This window comes from Apus apus, chromosome 1 (genome assembly GCF_020740795.1).
Source record: "Apus apus isolate bApuApu2 chromosome 1, bApuApu2.pri.cur, whole genome shotgun sequence".
Classification (NCBI taxonomy): Eukaryota; Metazoa; Chordata; class Aves; order Apodiformes; family Apodidae; genus Apus; species Apus apus.
Genome location: NC_067282.1, coordinates 81,803,070 through 81,827,143, shown reverse-complemented (window position 1 = coordinate 81,827,143; position 24,074 = coordinate 81,803,070). Strand labels below are relative to the sequence as shown.

Sequence of the window (24,074 nt, the reverse complement as noted above, 5' to 3'; positions counted from 1 at the left end):
GGACCTTTCCATTCACTTTAGGATCTGTATCATAACCGTACACATACAGTGCCCCCTAAAGATCAGTACCATAAACCCTAGGATCACTAGGCTGGTAATTATACGGCTGATTATGGCCACAGTTCTGTCAATAAACTATAAAACAATATCAAGAGCAGCTATACAGAGTAGTATGCTCTTGGCTGCATACCAGACATACAATTGCACGTTAGGCAAAAAGTCCAGCATATACATTGCAGAAAGTGTCTGTCATGAAATTGAGCAGAACTGTTGCCCATCGCTATCTGAGGGATTCCTCCCATCAGAGATGGAATATTGAACATTCCCAATTTGTGAAAATTTATAATCTGCGCTTAAAATCGAGCCCCATGTTGGGCACCAATAATTGCTGTCACAGTTTGACTCAGGATCGACAACAATGCTCTCGGTCCCCTCCCACCCAGGTAGGGAAGGAAAGAGAGAATAAGAGAGAGAGACTTTACTGGATTGAAAACTAAACTACATAGCTTTAATTAAACACTAATGAGAAAAGAAAATATATACAATTATACACAAATGTGTTCAGGAGATGTGCAAAACTCCTACTGCTTCCCCCACCCCCAGCAACTCCCACAGCACTCTCCTTAGCTGCAAACAGTCCCAAAAAGTCCTGGAGCTGCCCGAGAGAGAGCACAGTTATGAGGGTCAGGAGAGCTCGAGCCTAGGGGTCAACGGGGATGGATGGATGGATGGATGGATGGATGGATGGATGGATGGATGGATGGATGGATGGAGTCCTCCCTGGAGGGGAATCCTCCTATGTGGGTGTCATAGATCTCCCCATAGTGTGTGAGCTGGCAAAGATGTGACCTTGGAGTTCCAGCAGTTAAAAAAAACATTCCAGGGTTTGTTATCATTCCAAGCCGGAACACTTAGCTGCTGCCTAAAAGAAAGCTTACTGAAAAAAAAAAAAAGCAGTAAAAGGAAAAGTGGCTTAATCCTGGCTCAAACCAGGACTCTTCTATGCCTTTCAAGAAAGGAAAATGGTCTACTGTAGAAAAATACATAGGTTGTGGGTAACACCAAATGTACAGCATACAAGGTAAAGAAAATTTTACCGCATAAGGTAAACAACACATAGTTGTGGTCTTTGACTTCACACTGAACTCTAGTAAAGAGGAATAAAAAAACCCCGTTCCATTTATGCAGGGAAAGAAAACAAAAGTTGAGACTCTGCTATAGAAAGCTAATCTCCAGCTCCTAAGAACAGCAGGTCCACTAGTGATACTCGCTAGCATACACTCCATATAGAAATGGAACAAAATTCTCTCCACTTCTGCCAGCGAGCAAATTCTAGAGACTTATTAGCTCACTTCCAACCAAATCTTTGGGGCTTACAAAAAACAACTGTGATGCTTGCATGAGATGATATAAGAGCTTATTTAATTCCACAGACTCAAACATTCAACTCCAGAATTGCCATCCTCTGAATCCCCATTATGGGTCGATTTTCAAAATAAAAATCACATTTTCTTGGTGCCTTCTATGAAGATACTCTTCTAACAGTATGAGGTCTTACCTCCAACAGCCTACTATGCAAATTCCGATGCCCCTAGATACTGAGGTACCGAGGAGTGCCCTCATTCCTTTGCAATAAACTCTCACATTCAATATGTGCATTCCCTTTCCTTCAAGCTGTGGCACCTTAACAAAATCAGCCACAGAGCTTGACGTTGACGTGTGGAAGTTCAAAGAGCCAGTCACACTGCTGGAAAACAGGATAGTCCTGGCTTTCTTCAAGCTTTGCAGTCCACAAGAGTTGCAGCAGTGCAGTTGAAGGGGCCGAGAGCAGTGTGTGACTGCAGTCCTTAGTTAGAGGGCCATGTGCTTTTCTGGGGCTTGTTTGTGTGCTAAATAGAGAAAGAGGATACTGGACAGTGCACTAACTAGGAATATCACATCAAACCAACGATGATAAAAGTTGAACTGGAGCTCTCCCAGGACTTCTGTAATAATAGTACGATACTCTAGAGGCATACTCATCCGGATCAGGAGCACTGATGACACAAAGTACATACCCTGTAAATGAATAAAAAGAAAGTAGTTATTGTTTCACAGTAATTGGTTATGTGGTTATGCTGACATGGGTCAGCACACAAAGATTACGTGCATACATACACACACAAAAATGTATGCATGCATATATGAATACAGGCATGCACACAGTGCTCCATACTCACCATTATCTGTGCTAAAAGCAGAACAATAACATTGGAGGACTTGCTGCTGGAAATGGCATAGAAGAACTAGGGGGGGGAAACAAAGTACTGGAAATAAGCAGCCACATAAGTCTAATGTGCCTTAGGACAACATGAAAGCTACATACTATTCAATGCTTTTTCATTTAATAAAACAATTGAATGCATACTTTCTGGAGTGATGCCTGTACCCTACTTTCAGAAACCTGCAGTCTTAGCCTTAAACATGAATCTTCCTAAGCCAGTGCCACTACATGGTAAAAGTCATATAAGAATATATCTTGAAGTTTAAGCTAAGGTACCAAAAGCCAGGTCAAGACAATTAATCACATGTCTCTTGAGTTAATGCCTTTCCAGTCCTACCAGCAGCTCAAATTAAGCAATCTAAATTCCTTTAATCACCATCTCATCAACCTTACTGAGTCCTGGCTACAGCATCTTTTTGAACCCTTGCTTACATTTAACATCTCATTTAACATCCACATCTTCCCAACAGTAGTAACAATAGAGAGTGAGCGGGTGAAATACTGCAGAATGTATTTTTCCTCCCTTCCTCTCTCTGCAAGTATTTATATTAAGATATTTAAAACATAAATGTGTATTGAAAGTTTATACAGTATTTGTCCCAGCTAAAGTTAAAGGTCTATTAACAGCTTTCCTGGTCCAAAAGGCTCTTACCTTTGTAAGTGTGATTAACAATCCTCTGATAGAGGTAACAATGATTATTCCAACAAGAATAAAGGAAATGTGCTGGGACCAGAATTTCACCTGTATAAACAAGAAGAATACAGTTAAAACTCTAATGCTAACCCCATTTACATGACGTTGTACAGCTGCCAATTTTTCAGGGTCCTAATTGTACCGATATCCATTGCAGACAGGTTTATATAACAGACATTTTCACAAACATATTAGCAACTGTTTACTCCAAACAAGAGAAAACAGGTTTAGTTCACACCGATCACAAATATTCACAGGGATCTATTTAAAAGGTGTAAATGACAGAACACCGATGTGTACAGGCAGACATGATTACTCTGTAGATAAATGTATTAACCTAAGAAAGGTGACTAGCACATTTCCATTTGCCCAAAACTAAAAAGCAAATCATTGCCTCTCTGGCAATGATTACATTACCATCCCAGCATAAAATCAGTGTGAAAGCAAAGTTCATGATGTATTTTCCCTTCCTCCTTAAACAGTCAGAAGTCAAAGGCACATTCTCAGAGCTCTATCAGTCTCTCCCTGTCAGCAGCATTATTATTTAGATAAGGCAGGAATTCCTGAAAAGACTGTAAGAATTTATAAAGTCTCACATCAAACTGAATTCCCAGATAGTTTACAGTGATCTCAATTCCTCTTGTGACTGGATCAGTCTTCCCCACACGGTCAAATACAATATTGATGGTTGCCTGCAAAAAATGAATGGATTTATATTCAAACAAGAAAACAAAAAGCATACCTCACTCTTACATGAGACACGTATGACTCCTACTTTGTATAACAAAGGAAAGGGACAGGTAGCAATAAAGACTGTCGAAGGTGATAAATGCACACATGTAAGAATTGCTTGTTTGAGGCTCTATACAAAAACAGAGATTCAGTTTATTTCAGAATTTCCAGAAGCAGGATTTTAAGGCAACTAGGGCATTACTTGAGCTGTAGGCACAGCATAACCTATGCAGGGTGTAACGCTTGCTTATGTTCACATAAAACATTTACGTACCATGAAGATTTTCCAGACACAATATATGGAGAAAAAATAACCCAAAAAATTAAAGTATTTTCCCTGGAAAGTTTTTGAGTACTCTATTCTCTCCTGAAAACAGAAGAAGGGGGAGAGGAAACAGAATAAAAAAATAATAATTTCCACAATCATCCACAACACAAAATTTAAATGGAGCAGCAATAGTAGCAAACACACCTTTATCCTTCCACAACCCTTTTAAGTCAAATGTTTCTGAACTCACAAAAAAATCATCATTCCAAAGTCTACGAATGGCCTTAAGAGACATGTACTGCTATGCATCTGAACTGGAAGGAAACCACCATCTAGCCCCCAAATTAAAGAAACAGATTCTCACTCCCACACATCACAACACTTCAACATTTACCTGCTGAACAGCTTTCAATTTCTTGTGACATACATTCTCTTTCAAACTACTGTGGCGTCCCAACAACTGCCCATCTGGGCAGTTACTTTGCTATGTACCTTTGTTGCATGCAGGTCAGCAGTTTCCAGAAAAAGCTGCCGACTCAGCTCTTCTAGGGCATCCACTTCTTGCTGGATAAGGGACAGATCTGGCAAACCAGCACAGTCAAGGCTAGAATAGGGCACAAATTCTACATTAAAAACAAAGCATTCCCCACCTTCAACCCGAGGGCCACATCTCACGGCTTGACCACTTTTTTGATTCAGACCAATTTTTTGCTTCAGTCTTAATGTTCCTTGTTAATTCTGCAGCCAAAGAAATCTCAAGGATATATCTATTGCACACTACTCCATTTTAAGAAGGTGGGCAGTACACAGTATTTAGGTAGTCATGCAACAAGCTCTTTAATCCTCTGCCTGGCAAACACATTGCAGAACAGAAACAGAGCTCTCAAAGGCTGCTGCTCCACTTTGATTAGTGTCCCTGGTCACTGAAGTGCATCATTATATGTCACTCATATCATCTACATATACAAAACTGCTGACTTCTCCAATAGATTAGAGATTACTATGAACAGTCTAGTCAAATAGCCAAATTCTTATTTTAACAGCTAGTGGGAAAGGAGAGGAAGAATTGCCCTCAGCGTTAAATATACAAATTGCAAACTTTAGGTGGTCTGGCAGAAATTGTTGTTAGCCAACAGTAAGTTAGAGAAATACAGGCCGTTGTAATTCCCAACAGATTCCTTCTACACCTTTCATGTGGACAGAAAAACTTCCCTTCAGCTGCTCTTATCCACTTTTTGATCACATTGCTGTAGCACCAGTGGTCAGGCTATATCATGAGAACAATGTAATTGGTCAACAAGTTGCTTCGTGCCTTTCTTTTTCTCATAGCTTTCCAATGCGGCCAGAAAGCCAGCTATGGGTTAGGGATATTGTTTCAGCACCTCAGCCTACCCTGTTGTTTTGCTCAAGTACATCACAAGTTTCTCCATCCTGGAAGAGTGTATTTCAAGTTATGAGAAAAACAGACATGCAGGTCAGTCATATGAGCAGAGGATACATCAGAATAGAAAGTTGCCTCCCACATCTCTGATGGGATGGGGTAGACATCTGCAATGTGACACCGTAAGAGTGCATATCTCTCCTGTGCCGTACTGTACACCTCAACAATGGAGATGCAACAACACATTCATAGTGCAGGGCAGCAGCATACAACTCCCAACTACGTCACAATAAAATTACGTATTCAATCCCAGGGCAAAAGGTCAGACAGCAGAGTGCTAGAGAGCAAACTTCCCAGGTGACATTAAGCCTTTCACTCAGACTGCTGAAATGTGTTGAAATACAAATGCTTTGTAACTGGGCCAACCAACACGCTTTCTATCAAAACAGAAAAAAGCTGGACCCATCGCCCAAGGTAAGTGCCAACATGCAGATGAAGGATACTTTCACTGCCTGGAGCAGATGTCGTAACGCTTTTTATCATTCCCCAGAAGCCAGTGGGTTTGTTGTGCACTTCTCCTCTCTGGAACATTGTTCTATGAGCCACTGCTATCCTGAAAGAACAGAAAATACAAGTCCTTAGGAATAAAGTATTTTATAAAACATCAAAATTTAAAAAAAAAAAAACCAAGAAGCAGTTCCTTAGAAGACACTGTTGAACTAAATTCACAGCAAACAGATGCCTCCTTTTTTTTATCCCCCCTAAGCACCAATCTTGCTTCATAACATTATCTTGATTGGCTCTGGAGTAGAGCCCAGATGTAATCAAGCAAGATTCAATGAGACACTTCCCAAGATTTCTATTCTGGATCCTGCTTCAATTCTTACAGGGATTTAAACCCAATTAAAAATAAAAATTCAAATAGATTTCTCAGTCATATGATTAGTCACTTTCCTTCCCTCAAACACATGACTGTGCTATCTCAAGTTCAGGAACTGGAAGACTTCTCATGCTCTCCTCTCCCCTTGAACACTTCTTTATCACTGCACATCCACCTCCTTTACAAAATTGTGAGAACTGGATGGTATGCAGCAGCACTCTCTGATATGCTGTCACTCACTACTGAGCTGCATGACAAGCTGTTATTAAGCAGAAACACATAAATCTTTTATTGGACTGAACCACTGGAAGCTTCAGGCGACCTGAACGTGACTCCTGAAGCTAATTTCAACACTACAGCAGCAGCTGCATATTGTCCCTCACACTCTCGTGTGCACCGCAGCATAATCCCCATGAGCAGTGCTGGCTTCTGGCCTCATTCCCTCACATTTCTCCCCATTGAATTTTGTGAGCCAGTTATCCACTCCTAAGCTGAAAACTATTCATAGGATTGTGAAGGCAATCCATGATTCAACAGTGTTTAGGTCCTTTCTTGTAGTTGCAGCCAGTATTGCTACATTTGGCACTGAGCCCTCTTCAAGGTTGTTGATAAGCAGTGTAATAAAAGAAAAAAAAAAAAAATCACTCCTTCATATCCAGAAAAAGAAATAACCTTGGGGCACCCCACACAACAGACATAAAAGCACATATGGCCACAGACTACAAATAACAGAGATCTTAGAAGGATTCAATTCATCCTAATAGCTACCAAATATAAGAATTCAATTTTTAATCCTCACTTCCTTCCTGTTACCAGCTTCACACGTTCCATCCCAAATGACCCACAGCATTGCAGCAAAAACGCAACCATGTCAAGGTGAAGTGCAAGGCTCTAAGTATACAAAATTTCGAGAGGTGACAGGGGTCTCTGTACCCAGACAGTAGTTACGAGTTCTGAAGACCTCACAGAAAGGATCCACAGGCAAAAACCACACACTTTGCTTGTGTAGATATGTTATGTATCTACTGCAGATAAACTGACTTGAATCTAACATGAAATGGTGTCACAGAATCTAGGCATCTCAAACCTGAGGCTTAGCTATGTCATAGCTGCAAGGATGAGTATAAAGAACCTGCCAACCTTAGAGAAGTTTCCATAAGGCTTTACTTGATTACATTCAGGCAGGAGAAAACAGTAATTCCTGTGCAAAAACTGTCACGGAAAACCACTTTCAACAACTATCTCCCACAGGCAAGTAAGCCAGTATGAGTAAAGGTTGGTATGAGAAGAAACCTCAAGACCAGCAAAGAAAAAAAAAAAAAGCTTTATGTTCCATTGCCTTATAATCCTTGCGTGCATTGAGAAGTTCTGACTTACCAGAAGTACTGAAAAGGTGGCCATCAAGTAACTGAGATTTTATAGAATTACAACATTCACACTGTAAAATACTGCTATTCCCACTTGTTCTGCTAAATTATTTGGATTGTACTTGGACTGAAAGAAAATTAACTTTTAAAGCTCTACTTTACATTAGCAAATAGCCCAATTATGGGCAAGCCACTGCTCCACGTCAAAGCAAAAAGCAAAAGAAGTCTACAGAACTGGAGCTTCTCCTACTTATTGCACATTTCTGAGACTACAGAGTTTTAGGGTTTGTTTTGTTTTGAACACAAATACATGAACTTCACTATAATACCCAAGCAGTTAACACATTTTACATAGCAATTCAAAATGGTTAGAAAGATTCTCTATTGAGAAGATCTCCTGGCCATAGGAATACAAGAAAGTGCTAGTCAGTTACAAGTCTTAGATATCCTTGCTTTTAGCCCACCACCACTCTCCCTGAACCAGAGGTCCAAAAACACTGTACGAAACAAAAGAGCAGAGTCAGAAGCAGCACCACACAGTACCTTTTAATGACTAAGCCAATATTTTAGTATGCTCCTAATCTATTAAATCAATTATGAATTAGTAACTAAATTCTCCCACTACTTACCATCTCACACATGACCACAAATACTGAGTTAACACTCATTGACCACTTAACATTTTCAAAGGGGAATAAAAAAGTTATGCTTTTACTAGATTTTGATATGCTAATACCAATCAGCAGATATGCACACTGGTGATTAATTCAGCAAGGTTAGACTACCTAAAAGCTCCTGTCATACATAAAAAGGTTCCATTAAAACATTAGTGCCCTAAAAGTAGTTTGGGGCACTGCTGTGAGAATTAAGACAGTCAAACCTTTGAAGTGACTATGGTAATTGTACTTATTCTGCACAACTGGTATGGCATGCAATATGTAACAGCAGACAAAAATATTTTAAGTGTAAATAAAATTACACTGGTTCCAAAAGTAGCTTTTTCACTTGGGGTACATGGAATAAGCTAAGCCAACAAAAGCAGAGCTCTGACAGCATGCTTGTGCACTACACTGTGCTCATATCAACAATGTTTTGCAATTCTGCAAAACTTAACTAATGTAAACCTTGACATTTGCAAATATATAGCTGTGGCCACACCAGCTCACTAGCCTGCTTCGGCTTTGACCAGGAAACACCACATTTGCAGAGCAGAAGAGAGTTCAATGCATGAACTAATTTCTGTACTAAAGCCACCAGTAAGAACCAGCTGCAGTGACTTAAGGGTCACTTACTCATCAGGAAAGAAAGGTGACTATCTTACAGACTAGTCAAGGTGCCATCAGAGAGTTATTATTTGTCTTTGAAGCCTAATCCGTACCACTGCAGTAAGAAAGGGTACTGTGTAGTACACATGTCTGGGAAAAAGACAAAACTGTGTATCAGGACAGAATGAAACATCTACATACCTCAACCCAATTCGGCCACCTGTTTCACTAGAACATATAGCCCTGACGGGACTAATAATTGTGGTAATTTCAAGAGCCATCTTATACCAGACTGATTGAAAATACCTGAAAAATAAATTCACACTACTACTGCCTACTCACCTTTTTTTCTTGCTAACAATCATGTCCATTGTCTGAAGGAGTCTTCGCTCCAAAGCTAGAATATCTGCATCTGTCACATTCCTGCAAAACAAAGACACCCAATTACGCCTGCTATCCCATTTCAGAGGGACAAAATAACAAAGAGATAAACCTGTATAAGGAGAATATGCTTCAGCAATGGAAATGGTTCTAGCATGTAAACACAGCAATAGCTAGATTAAAAAAAAAAATATTAAAAAACTGGAATCAATGCCACAGAAAAAGCAGAAGAATCATCTCCAAAAAGTGGACAAAATATTTCACAAGGCTGCATTTACCTGAGAAAGTAGGACATGTAAGTGTATGGACAGTTGACAGCCCCAAATCCTGAAAGCAAAGCCATGAGTGTCACCCCAATCACACCCACACGGCTGATGAGCTGTTCTATAGACAGGATTCCTGAGAGAGGAGAAACACAGCATTAGTAATCTTGCTGTCTTAGCCCTGCTCCACACCTGGTGCCTTCACAACATAATGCTTATACAGAGCTGCTTAACAATTCTGACTGCCTTCCCGCTCCTATGACCAGAGGTAATATTAAGTACAGACATGGACTATGAAAAGAGGTAGAAAATGTCCCTCAGAAAGCACATTACCATGCTTAGAAACAAGGATGGGAAGCTCTAGCTATGAAGAAGCTTAAGACAGATCTGGAGAGGAGTAACAGTCAGTATTTTGGTTCCAAATTAATAAAACATTAGTGATCGCACCTTGCTGAGGTGGGAACACAGACAATCCACCAGACAATACAAAGGAGGCATCTTCCACAAAGCCACTTCTGTAATAACCAGTTTTAGAGTTGCCAAACAAGTTAGTCCTAGCAAACTGTCCCAAAATGTCTGAACCACAGAGAGGAACCTCTATCCTGACAATTATAATTAGAAGTGACCGCTCCAGATCAGATATAATTTGTGTTAGTAGGACAGCATGGGAAGCTTATGCTGCTCCTGGCTGTTCAGTATTCATCTTGTGGACACACATGAGATCTGTTGAGATCACCCATCACTAAGGCACTCCACATGAGCACCAAGTGGACTCTAAAACATGTCTTCATGCAATACGGCATGAATGTCAAGCCTGTGCTGTAACCAACACCCACACTGAAGTTGTATTTATTCTTCTCGGTCATTAAACACAGACCTCAACCTGTCTTCTCAGGATACAGTGCTATGTGCTACCAAACATCACTCACTTATTTAGGGAGCTAGTTATAAAGCAGCTGCCACACACAGCACATTTGGAGCTTACATGATTGCAAAGCTGAGATGGCCAAGCGCCAAGTCACATTTCATGCTTCAGAGAAGGGGAATAAATGATGAAAACATGGCAAAAAGACTTCACAAAGGGAGACCGAGACACTCAGTCATGTGCAGCTGCACAGAGATTTACACAAGCTACAGAATGTGCTACAATACACTGGCCTTTTGCCCCACACACTTTCAGACAGCAGCAGTTAAAACAGGGGTGCCTTCAAAATGACATGCCACTGGTTAAAGCAATGCTTCCCCATAACACTCACAGAAACCCTACTCTTGTGATCAGGTCAGATAAAATGAATGTCTTATCAACTATGATAGTTTTATTAAAATATTAGTACATAACTGAGTAAAGCATAACCTTCCTTCTACTATGAGTTCCCAAACTCAGGACTATTAAAACAAGTTGCAGACCAAACAGGGCTCCTGACTTTGAGCCCTTGATTCATGGTACATTTCGCAGGGGCAGCACACTGCCACTACCATCCACAGGCAAGGCTCCCCCTGGCATTCAATGTCAGTGCAGGTACTTGAAAGGGCCCCTGTAGTCAGCACAACTTCGTGCATGCAGGTGAGCAGGGTAGGGCACACTAAAAAAGACACTACAGGTAAGGTACTGCAGCGTGAGGGGCCCATTAAGCATGGCCTTCTGTCACGTCTCCCTCCACAAGAGCACCCCACCTGTCTGAACTGAGCCACCACCATGTGATAAAGGCCTGCAGCAGCCTTGTCCGTACATGCAGGATGGCAGGGAAAAAAAAAAACACAAACTAGAATCCTTTTCTCTAACCCTGTGTCTACACCTGGTAGGATAAGGCACTGTCCAACTGTGAAGTGAAGGTATTCCTGTAAAATAGAAGCTAAAAATAGAAAGCATTCCACTACAGGTTCTGGAAATCTGCAGTTGTTACGCAGCTTCACAGAACCTTCTCAGTGATCCGAAGAAGGTTACCTAGAACTCCAGGCTATACTCTGCCAGCTCAAGCACCTTCTGCACCTCAAAGCAGATAAACATTTATCTTGGCAATGAAACACTGGGCAGAGGGATCTGCACTATATATTAGCTATTCTGTTTCAGTGGCAAATGACACAGTTGCAAACACACAGACTTCCTCTCAGGAAAGTTTTAGGATCACAGATTAAAAGGTGAAGAGACCCTACAGTAGTAGGTGTCCATCAATTTTTCTCTTAAGAATCAGTGCAGAGTTAAGTAGCCTCCTAAAGAACAGAAAGATTTAGCTGACAGCTGTCTATGTAGGCAGACATAGTCACCAATTAGAGTGAAACTGACTGAACTTCACCTGTTGAGAACAACATACAAACAATTTTTCAGCACAGCAGGCAACGGCAACGTAAGTTACACAGGAAACCCAGGTGACAAGCAGTCCTGTTCTTAGTATTATACAACACAGTTAGGTGCCCAAAGGATTCAGTAGTTGCGTACATCTTAACGAGTTCTGTCAGACCCTAACTCAAGTGCACACAGTATCTTTGAACTTGGTTCCGTGACTGTAACGCAGAGATACCCAAGCTAATTTTGCACATAAACAGCTTTAGTGTCCAGCAAAACTTACCAACTCACACTCTAGTACCATGCAACTGCACTGTCTGCAGGCTCAGGCAGTGTATGAAGCTGTACCAGCACTAGCATGCACTGCCCAACATGTTGCTGACTACAGCTGATATAGCTCTGGTGGTTAGGCACCTTGCCATCTTTTGTCAACTGGACAGCTGTCTATATTAAACCAATCTCATTTTAGCCACCAGAAACAACAATCTGTCTGCAAAAAGTCAGATGAAGGATTATTTGTCAATTCTCTTCTTATATAAATTAGTTTTAGTCTCCACATGAAAAGAAACAAGTGAATAAAAATTGTGATCAATGTTTTGTGGAGATGAAGGAAAGCTCTCAAAACGTATACTGTGTCCTTAGGTTCAGTTAGGATACATTCACTTCCCTAAAGTTTTCCTGTGGTATTGGAAGAAAACTAATGCAAATAATTCAGTGTATATCCATGCACTTCAAATTGCAGATTTCAAAGAACAGACCCTCAATTGCACTAACTACTTTCTACAGTCCCAGCTATAGAGCTGAAATAGTATAATAATGGCTCCAAGATAAAAGTGAGATATAACAGCCTATTTTCAGGAGAGAATGAATGAGCAAGAACATGAAACTCACCATGTTTGGGGCTGAGGATAGGAAATGGATCCCCCAGCTTCCAGAAGAAATACATGAATGTCAACCACAGAACACATGCAAAAAGCAGTTTCTGTCTGTGTACTAATGGAGAGAAAAAATAATAGTATTTTAAAGGCCTTCCTCTAGGGCTTTTTCAAGCTTGCAAAATTGCTACATCAGTCCAAAGGCTGCTTTGAGCACAGGTGGGCAAAACAGGTGTCAACTGACAGAGCTACAGCTAGGAGTATGCTCCCCTTCCTTTTCTGCAGAACCAGCTATTTGAGACACCACTGTCCAAAAGCTAATGCAACAACACACCACTCCGGCTCTTCCCCACAGATGCATGAAGAAGGCTGCACTGTCAACAGGGGATCACTTAGCTGTGCCTTTCTTGTGTGACCCTGAACAGGGAAGTTGGAAACTCCATCTTCATGCCAACACTACACATGTAATACTCACAACCTACATGCTTAAGCTTAATGCAAAAGAATGATTAATACCAATAGCTCAAGGGTAAATGTCCATTAGCACATGGAAGAGGCCTCATCCAGACAACAGTAAGCAAAGAAAGCAGAAGTAATTCATTGAGCTTCTCTGCCTCATTTCTCCTATCCCCTAGCAGAACCACATAGCCCTGCCAAGGGTTACAGGGTTTGGCTGCAAGTGTAAAATTCTAAAGGAACGAATTCCAGTTATATTACTTTAAAGTGTTCAACTTTGTTGAAACCCATAAGGAAAAGCTACATTTGTTGGGGTCATGTAAAGTATCTCCTAACTGCCCGATAAACAGTTCATGGTAAAGAATTAAGTTCCAAATTGAAGTTACCTCGTCAGAAGGTAGTTGGAGGAAGGAGGGAACTATGGGTTCAGAACTATGGAACTATGGGTACAGTGACCAACTCATCTCTCTCTCAGAAAAGTTATTTCTCATTTGTACACATAGTCTCATGTTACAAGCCCCAGTTCCATAAACAAAGTACTCACATAATCTGATATTGCTCACAACAAAGTAACCAATGTAGAAGGGTACCATGAAGACTAGGATCAGCAAAATAACACACAGGTTCAGCTTCCAGTGAAAATATCGAGAGCTAAAATAAAGCCAAAATACTGATTAGTGTGCTATCATATTACAACAAATTTTTCAAAGACAATCACATGCCAATGCAACCCTTTCCACAACATCAAACATTGGATAATACCTGCCCAGCATATAGAATATTCTGGATTTTATTGTTGTTTGTGTTGGAGTTGGGGTTGTTTGTTTTGGATTTTAATGCAGAGCTCATGAACGTGTATTTCAAAATTAACAACTATCCAGAAAAACTGTATTTTCTTTGGTGACTAATTCCAGTTGCAGCAAGATTCATTTCATTTACTGTACATCTAGTTGAGCAGTAAATCAAAACTAAGCATAAGCAATAATTAATTTTGTAATGAATGGCTGAGCCAAAAAAAAAAGGCTAATTCAAATTAAAAAGATGAAAAATATTTAATGTTCATAATAATTCCACAAGTTTCAAAGTGAGTTGTCTCATATGAAAGACATTGCAAAGCAAGAATTTAAAAATATACACGTATACCAAAATGATCAATACTCCTCTGACCAAAAGATATTAGTCAAATGCAGATGAGATTCATCCTGGCTGAGCTGACTTTTCACTCAGCTTGAATGGAAAAATACATGTCCTGTTTTCCCAATATTAACTTGTATTCTCTTTATGCCTCAGGGAAGGAGAAATTATGAGGATCCTTGTCACTTTTTCTTAGCTAATTCAAAGGCAAACATTTTCATCTATATAGATGTCCAGCCCTTTACTGAAGCTTATAAAAGCATTCTCCTCAGTGATGTCTCCAGCTGCAAGCTCTGCAGATTAATAACATAGTCCGAACTAACACTACCTTTCATCAGTTTTGTACTTCCTGCCTTTCAACTCCTTTGACTGCTCTCTTTTACTAGTATGATGAGAGAGAATAAATAGGAAACCTAGCTAGACTCTACATGTTACTGTTCTAGCTTCTCTTTCCTACTGACTTCTGAAGGAGACAGTTTTTAACATTCCCTTTAAGTAGAAGTCCTCACCCTACGTCTAGGGAGGATGTGCCTTTGATTCACAAATACCATATTGTTACAGAAGTAGATTTCACTCCACAATTAGCTTCACATCTTATTCACTGTTCTGATCACCACAGAAAAACTAGTGCTTATAGTTTCTATAGTTCTTAACACCTGAGAAGTGCTCTTCAGCATGATCTGAAACTTCACAACTCTCCTATTAAAGAAACAGTTTCTTGTAAATTCTCAAAAGGAAAAAGTCAAAGACTAACGCCTTGCCCTAAGGACCAAGACCACACTAACAGCAATTGCATGGAAAATCAGAAGCTTAGGGCTTCTAGTCTCATGTTGTTTCAAAAAAATCCTGCTGCTCAAACACCTTTGTTGAGCTGTTGATAATTTGCTCATGCAATTTCCCCTAAGTCAAGACTACCCCACTGATTTAGAATTTGGACTGAAGCTGCTGAACACAAGGCAGACTAGTCCTTCAGTGAGCTCTTAAACCCACCTGCTGTTCAGCACTCCCAGAATCTCAAAGATGATGAGTTCAAACATGGTACAAGAGAAGGCAAATGTAACAGAAAAGATCACCTGGACCACATACTGTCGCACCTGCAATGGAGAAAACAAGCCAGAGACATCAGGCATTTCCATTCCTAGAACAGCATCCTGCTATCCCTGTTGTAAAAAAAAACTAATCACAAGGTACAGTGGCACACAACTGGGTTTCTTGCTTCCCTTTATCTAAGTAGGAAGAAACCAACTGCCTGTTAGAAAGCAGAGAGCAACTCATACATTGCTCAGAATTACACTGATTGCAGCCATTGACACATTTAACAGGAACACCTTACACAGAAGGGATGTCAAGCATGCAGTGCCCTATGTTAACCTGACTAGTGATAGACCCTTGCTAAAAGAGCTCTTTGTTCTTAACTTTAGATTTATAAGTAAGATCCACATCAGATCCAGATGGGTCTGGATTTGGCTTACACTTAAGGCATCTCTGACCTAGGTGATATTCTCTCATGCTCCTCTAGGGATAAGAGAATGCAACAGTTTTATTCCATCTGATCCTCACCAACAACTGAGCCACAATGAACACAACTCACTGAGTTTAAAGTTAATCACTGAATTTTATTTTGTCACCAAAACTTTGCAATTACATAAGGCAGTCTTACTTAAGCATAAGACAAAACAGTTTCCTATTTTCCCTGCACATCCTTCAATTTTTTTTCCTCATTTAACAGTAACCAATACAGAAACTTTCACTGGCCTCAGAAGAACCCATTTCCTCAGGTAACTAGGATTCTTTCAAGAAGAAGCACAAAAAGAAATTAAAAATAAAGTAACTGTAGAGACAATTAAAAATAAGAGGGCTTAAAGAGAGAAAAAAGGCCAAATGCAGTTTCAAAAATATTTCTGTAATTGGAAGTAATATTTAAGATATAGAATTGTAATGAAAGGCTCCTCCTCACCTCATAATCCTTGAAGAGCTTGCGCATGAAGAACAGCCACCCAAATCCAAAGAACAGCACCTGCAAAAGAGATGAACCACTTAATGCTTGTATCCAGCAGCTTGCAGAATATAAAGTTACTTAATTTCTGACTGGAGATGAAAGAAATCAAAGGAAAATAACTGGGCGAAGGTACCCAAGATCCACTGAAGAATAAAACTTGCTATGGTACCAGAGAGAGAATATTCTGAATATTCACATGTAGCAAACACAGAAGGCTATGACCTTACGGAAGATCCAGTCAAGTCAGCCCATTTCTGTATTCCTAAGTTTTCAGAATTCCTCAGTTCCTGGCATGCCAGAATCCTTGACACTTAGTTTCTTGTTTCACTCTTCTGAGCTAGAGAATTAAAGCTTATAGTTTTTACAGGAAACACAGTAACAGAGACAAAGTAAACACCTTGACATCGACAATGTACACAACTTCTAGGGATAAGCAAATTTTATTAAAATATCTCGTTTCTTTACAACTAGAGGTGCATTTCATTTTTCTGGAGAGGTCCTAATACTAGATTTGATTACACACCGAGACATGTGGGAGAAAGGTGTTAAAAGCATGTCTAAAGCAGGGAAAAGGCAGTGACAAATGACTCAGACCACAATATAGAGTTGCAGAAAGCCACAGAGAAAAGGTAGGTAAGGCAGGACAAGCCAATAATGCTTTTCATTTCCATGGCTCTCAGAGCACTTCACAAAACTCAGTTAAGTTTCAACACACACCTGAGATGATGGACTTAATATCACAGCTATTCTGCAGATCAGTTAAATGAAATAAATACAAATTGAGCAATGTGGTCAAAACTATAATTACATATTGTTAGCCTGAAAAAAGAGACAGGGTTGTCAGGCCTTCCATGGGTAGCATCATCTGTTCCTCAGAACACTGCAAATAAGTGTAAGGATCTAAAAGAACCCCAGCAAAAAGAGGCTTCAGAAGATACTAAAAGTTTTTTTATAAAGGTAGTTTTGACCAAAGTAAAGAGTAAAATCAGTGTATGTCAGAAAGCATGGGACAAAGCCAGCACTTCTTCTCAAGAACACATGGAAAAGGCCAGAGCATTCTGGGCCCCTGTGAAGACAAAAAACTTTCAAAGACAAAAATACATTAATCATTGTGGATTATTCCACTGGGCATCAGGAGCAACTAGATCCCAGAATTGTCATTTAAACATGATTTACAGACAAAGAACACCTGGAAAGCTGGGCTAGGAAGATCAGACATATTTGTCTTGAAAGAAGAACTGAAATACAAATGAGGTCTGGTGATTGTTAACAGCTGGCAAAACTTGTTTGAGGAGGACTTCAGACTTTGAAGTAATTGATAGCAAAAAGAAAAAGGTAAGATATTCCACAAGCCTCCTATCTATAAGTCATAAGTCAAAGTATGATAAGCAAGTGATATTTACACAGAGTAATTCCACGTTTAATAGTGTAAAGGAGGAAAAAGGTAGAGACAAACACTTTGAAAAGAAAAATGCAAATAAAGAAAGGGATAGGGAGATAATCAAGCACAATAGTAACATAGAAAGTTAATATATTAAGATTAGATTCCCCTTGTGTTAGGGACCGTACAAAAACACCAAGACACTTTCTTCAGAGTCCACACACCAAGACACGACAGGTGACTGTGACACGTTAAGTCTGAAAATTCTTGAGCGTTTGACAATTACATGCAGCAATTTAAATATCTAACTTGATACATTTGAAGACGATGGTGACACGTCAGGAAGCAGCCCAAGGACGCCTACACCTCATCCGCTGCTGCAACAGCCGCTCAGCCGGCGGGCGAGGGGCGGGGGAGGCTGCACGCCCACCCTCCCGAAGGAGCGCGCCCGGGCGCCGCGGGAAGGGCCCCCCCCGCCGGCAGGGGCGCGCGCGCCCAACGGCCGCTCCCGGTGACGGTTGGCGAGCGGGGAGGCGAGCGGGCCAGGCCGCGGCGAGACCCGCCTCCTCCCAACCCCCCCCCCCCCCCCCAACCTCCGCCCTCCCCGGGCGGGGGAACCGGCGCCACGCAGCAGCGGGGCTACCTGGGAGGTGACCATGATGCTGGAGTCGATCAGGAAGCTCATGGCGGCCCCCTCCGGCGCCTCTCGCCCCGCGCCCGACCCGGCGCCGCCACCGGCCGCTCCCCTGCGCAGGCGCCCGGGCGCCTTCCTGGGCGCCGCGCTCCGCCCTCCCGCCGCGGGGGCGGGGCCGGCCGGGAAGCTCCGCCCCCCCGGAGAGGCGGGGTCTTGGGGGTAGCCCCGCCCCTCCCGCTGGGCAGCGCGCGCCGGTGGGGGCGTCCGTTCCCGCTGCGCGGGGAGTGGGAGCGGGGATGGGTCCCGGGTCCCGGGTCCCGCCAGGAAGCCTGGCGGCTCTTCCCGGCTGCTGTGGAAGGCGGGAGGTGCGGACACCGCTCTGGCGTTTCGCCGGCGCTGTGACCGCTCTGCGGGGTTTGAGGCGGGGGAGAAGGGCACCCCACACTGCTCCGGACCCATCTCCGCATCCGAGGGGAGATGGATCTCCCCTTCCATCCTCTCCCTGTGCCAGGAACTAGGCTGGGGGTGCCACTCATCCTTGCAATTACAATGCGGCAAACAATGGGGCCGGAAGGGAAGTAGGAGTTCGAACAGGGAATTTCCTGATGCCTGTCGGTGTGACATCCAATCCTTCATGTCACACTCATGTCCCAGCCTGAACTTCACTGTGTCTATCTTTTTTTCCTCTGAAAAACACACCTAACCTTTGGCACTCAAAGCTCTCTGCTTGGAATAACAAATCATACGGGGGAAAAAATCGAGTGGGTTGAGTTGGGAGCTTTAACAAAGCATGGAGCCCCTGCTGATTGAAAATCAGGAACTTTTATTCATTGCAACTCACTTCACTAGAAAAACAAATCTACATGTGGTTGTGCCGAGTCACCGGCTTAGTCCCACAGTCTCTGTTTGGCTTTCTGCCTCGCTGTCAGTTGTCTTGATATTTGACTCTTTGTCTACAGCATTGCAAAGAGAGGAAAAAAAAGTTCAGCTTTCATCAGGAAATTAATTAAAGGAGCAAATTATTGTGTCTGATCTGAGGCCTTTTTCGGGTTTTTTTTACAGCTTCTGATGTCACTGCCAGTTAATGCAGAGCTGAGATCAGGGCTTCCCTGTTCCTCCTTTCTGTTATCTGCTGCTTAGAAACTGATCTTTCCTAAAGTTATGTGATTCCTGAGTTTGGAGGGATTTGTGGGTGTTTTGTTCTGTATTGGTAGGTTGTGAGGCAAGGTTAGTTGCTGGTTGTTTTTTAAAGACAGAAGTTAACAGGAAATCCTTTAAAAATAAATTATGCAAAGCCAAATTCTTCTCTTATTTACACCTTCGCAACTCCACTCACTTCCAAACAAGGTTAAACAACAAGGCAGAGTTTGGTCGCAAGCCTTTAAACTCTCTTCTTTGCATGTGTTTATAAATAGGTTTGAAACATGCTTCTACTTAGCTGTAAATTACTGATCCCTGAGCCCTGGGAGAAACGCACAGGGAAGAAGATGATTCCTGCTGGAAAAAAAAAAATAAAATAAAATCACTTCTCCTTGAGGGAAGACAAAAAGTGTAAAAAGAAAACGGGAAATTTATTCTGTGTTGTTCCTTCTTAGATAGCCACTGATGTGCGTGTGCGGGAAGAAAGGTGCACAACACTCCGCGGCTACAAGGACAGCTTCTCGGTTGTGGGAGGCTGATCATCTCATTAAACTGAAGATAGACGAAGGTGACCACAGAGCAGAGGCAGTGCACGAGGAAGAAGGGCTGGTCAGTACATTGGCAGGTTTCCACTCAGTTCCTTATTTTATTCTTCCACACATTGAAGTGTGAATGTAGCTATTTCATGTTCAGTCCTTAGAGAGAACTGAATTCCAGTCTTTCAAGTAACGCAGGAAGGCGGAGCATATTGAATTAAATCAGTTTGTTGGCCAAAATTGTATTTAGACATAGCTTTGGTTTCCAGAAGGTGCTGCAGGGCATATTCATGACAGATAGGCTTAGCTGGCAGCTGGCCATCCATTTTCTTTTCTATTCTCTCCAGAGGTTTTCATAAATAGGAGCTCTGAAGCTGGGGGTAATCCAACAACATTCTGATTCTGAATTTACTTTTAATTTATTTGTGGTGAATTCGGGAGGATGATATTCACTGGCAATAGATTAATTCCTTTATAGACTTCTCTGACTTTTCTTTGAACTAACAGAGATGTATTGAGAAACTTAGCTGAACATTTTTGTCCCAGTAATTCTTAGGCAGAAGATCAAGCTTTGCCCATGCCAGTTCTGTTTTTTTTTTAAATTCTACCAGATAAACAGAGGAACCAGTACATAAAAGTTCAGTTAAATGATTTTAAAGTTGCTGACCTTCTTAAAATCCAAAAATATCAGATTGGGTAACAGGCTGGGTTTCACTTTTGTTGCAGGTTGTCTTGCCTTATCTTTACAAGGACATACTCGCCAAATGCACTTACAGATTCCTTCTCTTCAGCCTCTGCCTGCAGCTGCTCCTCAGCAGGGGTGCTGTGCCAGTCCCTGGGACTCCCTGCTGCCCTCCTGCACGGCCTCTGCCCTGCAGCTGCCTGTAACCCAGGATTTTTTGGTATGCTCATTTGTAACTGGGTTTCAAAAGCCCCATCGTCTTTCAATCCAACTGTTCCCTGGGCTTCAGAGAAACACCATAGGAACCAACATTTCTGTTTAATGTTTCATCATAAATTCCTTGCTGTGTTGATGAAAAGTTTTTTGGTAGGCTACTCCATGATTTTTCCAGGCAATATAGCCTTTCCTCCTTGGAAAGCAATAAATGGCTTGTTTTGCTTTTACTGTGCCAGGCTGGATCTAGCAAGGCAAAGGACAACAGTCTTTGTCGTTTTTTTTCCAAATGTTCTGTTAGTAGCTCTGTAATCACCATTTCTATTCAGTTCTGCTTCATCCCAGATCAGCAAGCTTTAAAATACACCATTTTTTTGTTGACAGAAAATTAAAATGCAGCTCTCTGCACTTTCAGATGGATTTAAAGGCGCGTTTGACGCTCAAATTAAAGGGAGCTGGAAAGACCTAAGCCCCTTATATGTCCATTATTTTCTCAGTTGGCAAGCATATTCTTTTTTCTTTCTTTCTTTCTTTTTAATTTTATTTGTAATGTTCTTTCCAAACCAGTCACACAACACATGGTTCTGCCCTCTAGCAGCTTTTCTGTGATTCCAGCTACCAAACATCAGCTGACTGTATTTGTGCATCAGCCTCTGCTGGAGTGCCCAGTTAGTTGGTGTTGCCTGCTGGGGCAGTCTAAGCAAGCTCTACCAGAACACCCCAGGGAGGCAGAAAGTGCCCTGCACCTCTTGTTCCACCACCCACTGGCTGCACTGAGCTTTCAGCCTCCCATGAGATAGATAGTTCAGGCTGGAAGGGACTAGCTGGTCCAACCTTCAGCTCAATGCAGCATCACACCAGGGTGCTCAATGTTTTTCCCAGTCAGGCTTCCTTCCCCAAAGATGAAGATCCCACCATGTCTCTGGGCTGAACCGCTCTCCATTTGAACAATGTTTGTCCTTATCAGAATTTTTTAGTCCAAGTTTTCCTTGCTGCTCCCTGTGATCTTTGATCTTTTGCTGTGCACCTCTGTTGAGAGTCTGTCTCCATCTTCCCTGTAACTCCCCATTAGGGCTCCCCATACTCTCTAAGGCCCTCTCCTCTCTAGGCTGAACACATCTTCAGTGTCTCTTTGTATATCACACTGCTGAGAGAAAAACTTTAATTGTTGGCACAAACGTGAGTCGTGCGTGTTCTTCTGAAATAGGTGCATGCCAAGCTAGTTGCAAGGAAAGGATTGTGTGCCAGGCTACGTCTTGGCAAGTCAACACACATTTATTTGCCATGGTTACAACTCTAACTGTCTAAGCACATTTGTTGTTGGCAAAAAGCCTTTCCTGAGCCCTATTAAAAAGTATAGCACACACAGAGCCTAAGAAATTGTAGTGTTGTTCTATTGGGGAAAAAAAAACAAAACAAAACAATTATTCCTGTGCTTAGACAAGTCACCTGATTTTGGTACGCTTACCCAACCCTGGCCCTCAGGAAGCCTGGGACCATGTACTGTTTTATTGCAATAGCCTTGGGCTTATAGGAAGGCTTTAGTCTAGTTCTCATGGATGTTCCTGTCTTTACTAAACAAAACAATGCCTAGGCTAGGATTACCTTCAGTTGTCACCCCGAAAAGCTGTGTTCTATACAAAACAGCAAACTGCCACTTTTTTCAGCATTGTGTGACACAGCTGTTCTTTAAATGTAGAACTGCACAGTCAGTGAATTACTGAATGGCAGGAGAGACTGGACTTTCCTCCCTCAGTAAGTAGATTTCGTGCCCACACAGTCCTAGAGAGCAAAGATCCCCCCCAAATCTCTCCCCTCCTACAGAAGGAGGAACCTGTACCTCGTGTTTCAGCTCTAAGAGATTGTTGGCATCTATCTCACTTAGAGGAAAGAATCAGTATAACATGATAATTTGTGGGTTTGCATTCATGAAGGGTGGCTTTTTTTTCATGTGTGCCACAAGCAATTGTAAACTTTTCCGGGAAGACTCTGGAAAATTTACTTGCAGTTTGCATTGAGTGTTCAGCAATATTGTGCATTAAACAACCCTCTCCCACATGCCTTGCAAAGACCTTAAAATTGTTAGAGCTCCACCAACCAGCACCCCCTGAAGGAACTCTCTTAATTAAGCATAAATGCTGGCCCAGAATGGATGGAGAAGAGGGGTGCATGTAACCACACTGTCACCACTGCTTCATATGGCCGGGCCAAGGTTAAGGTGGGAGAATGGGGTGAGGGATCAATGGAGTGTTTTTAACTCATGGCAAATCCACATCTGTGTTGATGTTGTCAGTGCAATGCAGCATTCACATTTTCAAACTACCACCCTTCTTATCAAGGAGCCATATATTAACTAAGTTAGCAGTTCTGCCAGGAAATAACAAGGATACCATGCATTTCAGCAGTGCTTTTCATCAGATCATTCCTACTTTCTTTACAAACAGAATTAAGGAAGCCTCACAACATCCCTGTGAGGTAGGTAGAAATTCTTACACCCATTTTACAGGTGGAGAAAACAGGCACTGAGAGGTAAAGTGATTATCACAGCAAGTCAGAAGCAGAGCTGGAAATAAATCTAAGATTATTATCCTAGGTCCACTGCTCTAGACACTAGAGAACACCAACTCCCACATGCTATTGTAAACTAAGACACTATCTTTCTCTTATACTTTTACCTCCTTTGGTGATTTTGACACTTGCATCTTATGCTCCTTGCAGAGAGCCAAGTGATCCATTAGTAATTAATTTGCACAGGGAGCCAAGGGGGTACACACACCTTTAAATGATCCAGCCATGGCTCTAATTGTCCAGTGACTTCCCCCTTCCCAAGAAGATACTTTTCTCTGTTCTTTAAATATGTATCTATGCTTTGCTTAATTATTTTTCAAGTAGAATTATACAGTAAACTCACAGCTCTGAGGCTGTTCTGCAACTTCATTGGGAAATTCTTGAATAAGTTATTAAATTTGTCTCATTGAGAGGGAATAAAACACATTTATATGCTATCACATCCAGAAATTGCAATAATCCTTTGCTCATCTGTAGAGCCTTCCATCCAAGGACCTCCCACTCTATTAATAACACAATATATTGAGCCTCACATAATCTTTGTGAGGTATAAAAGTATTCCAAACTGTACAAGAGGGAAGAATGGTTTGATGACAGTCCCACAGTGATTTCATTGCAGAGATGAGGCTGAATGCCAGAAGAACGGACTGTTAATTCCCTGCCCAGTTTGCTGTGAAG

At 41.7% G+C, this 24,074-nt stretch overlaps 1 protein-coding gene across 4 annotated transcripts; it reads right to left on the bottom strand.

Moving 5' to 3' along the window:
• Positions 1-486: 486 nt before the first annotated feature.
• GPR89B (G protein-coupled receptor 89B) lies at positions 487-18,376 on the bottom strand. Of its 4 annotated transcripts, none has more exons than XM_051634677.1 (14): positions 18,267-18,376; positions 16,201-16,260; positions 15,234-15,337; positions 13,654-13,760; positions 12,670-12,771; positions 9,510-9,630; positions 9,193-9,273; positions 5,842-5,951; positions 4,450-4,538; positions 3,964-4,056; positions 3,554-3,649; positions 2,916-3,005; positions 2,220-2,285; positions 487-2,058 (listed from the first exon to the last, which is right to left on the bottom strand). In XM_051634677.1, the coding sequence occupies exons 1-14, from the start codon at positions 18,306-18,308 to the stop codon at positions 1,852-1,854; spliced, it is 1,368 nt and encodes a 455-aa protein (XP_051490637.1). In that variant the 5' UTR covers positions 18,309-18,376; the 3' UTR covers positions 487-1,851. The 4 variants fall into 4 exon arrangements, with proteins under 4 accessions (XP_051490637.1, XP_051490656.1, XP_051490647.1 ...); XM_051634696.1 differs by having other exon boundaries at positions 15,317-15,337; positions 18,267-18,295; XM_051634687.1 differs by lacking the exon at positions 3,964-4,056.
• Positions 18,377-24,074: the final 5,698 nt, after the last annotated feature.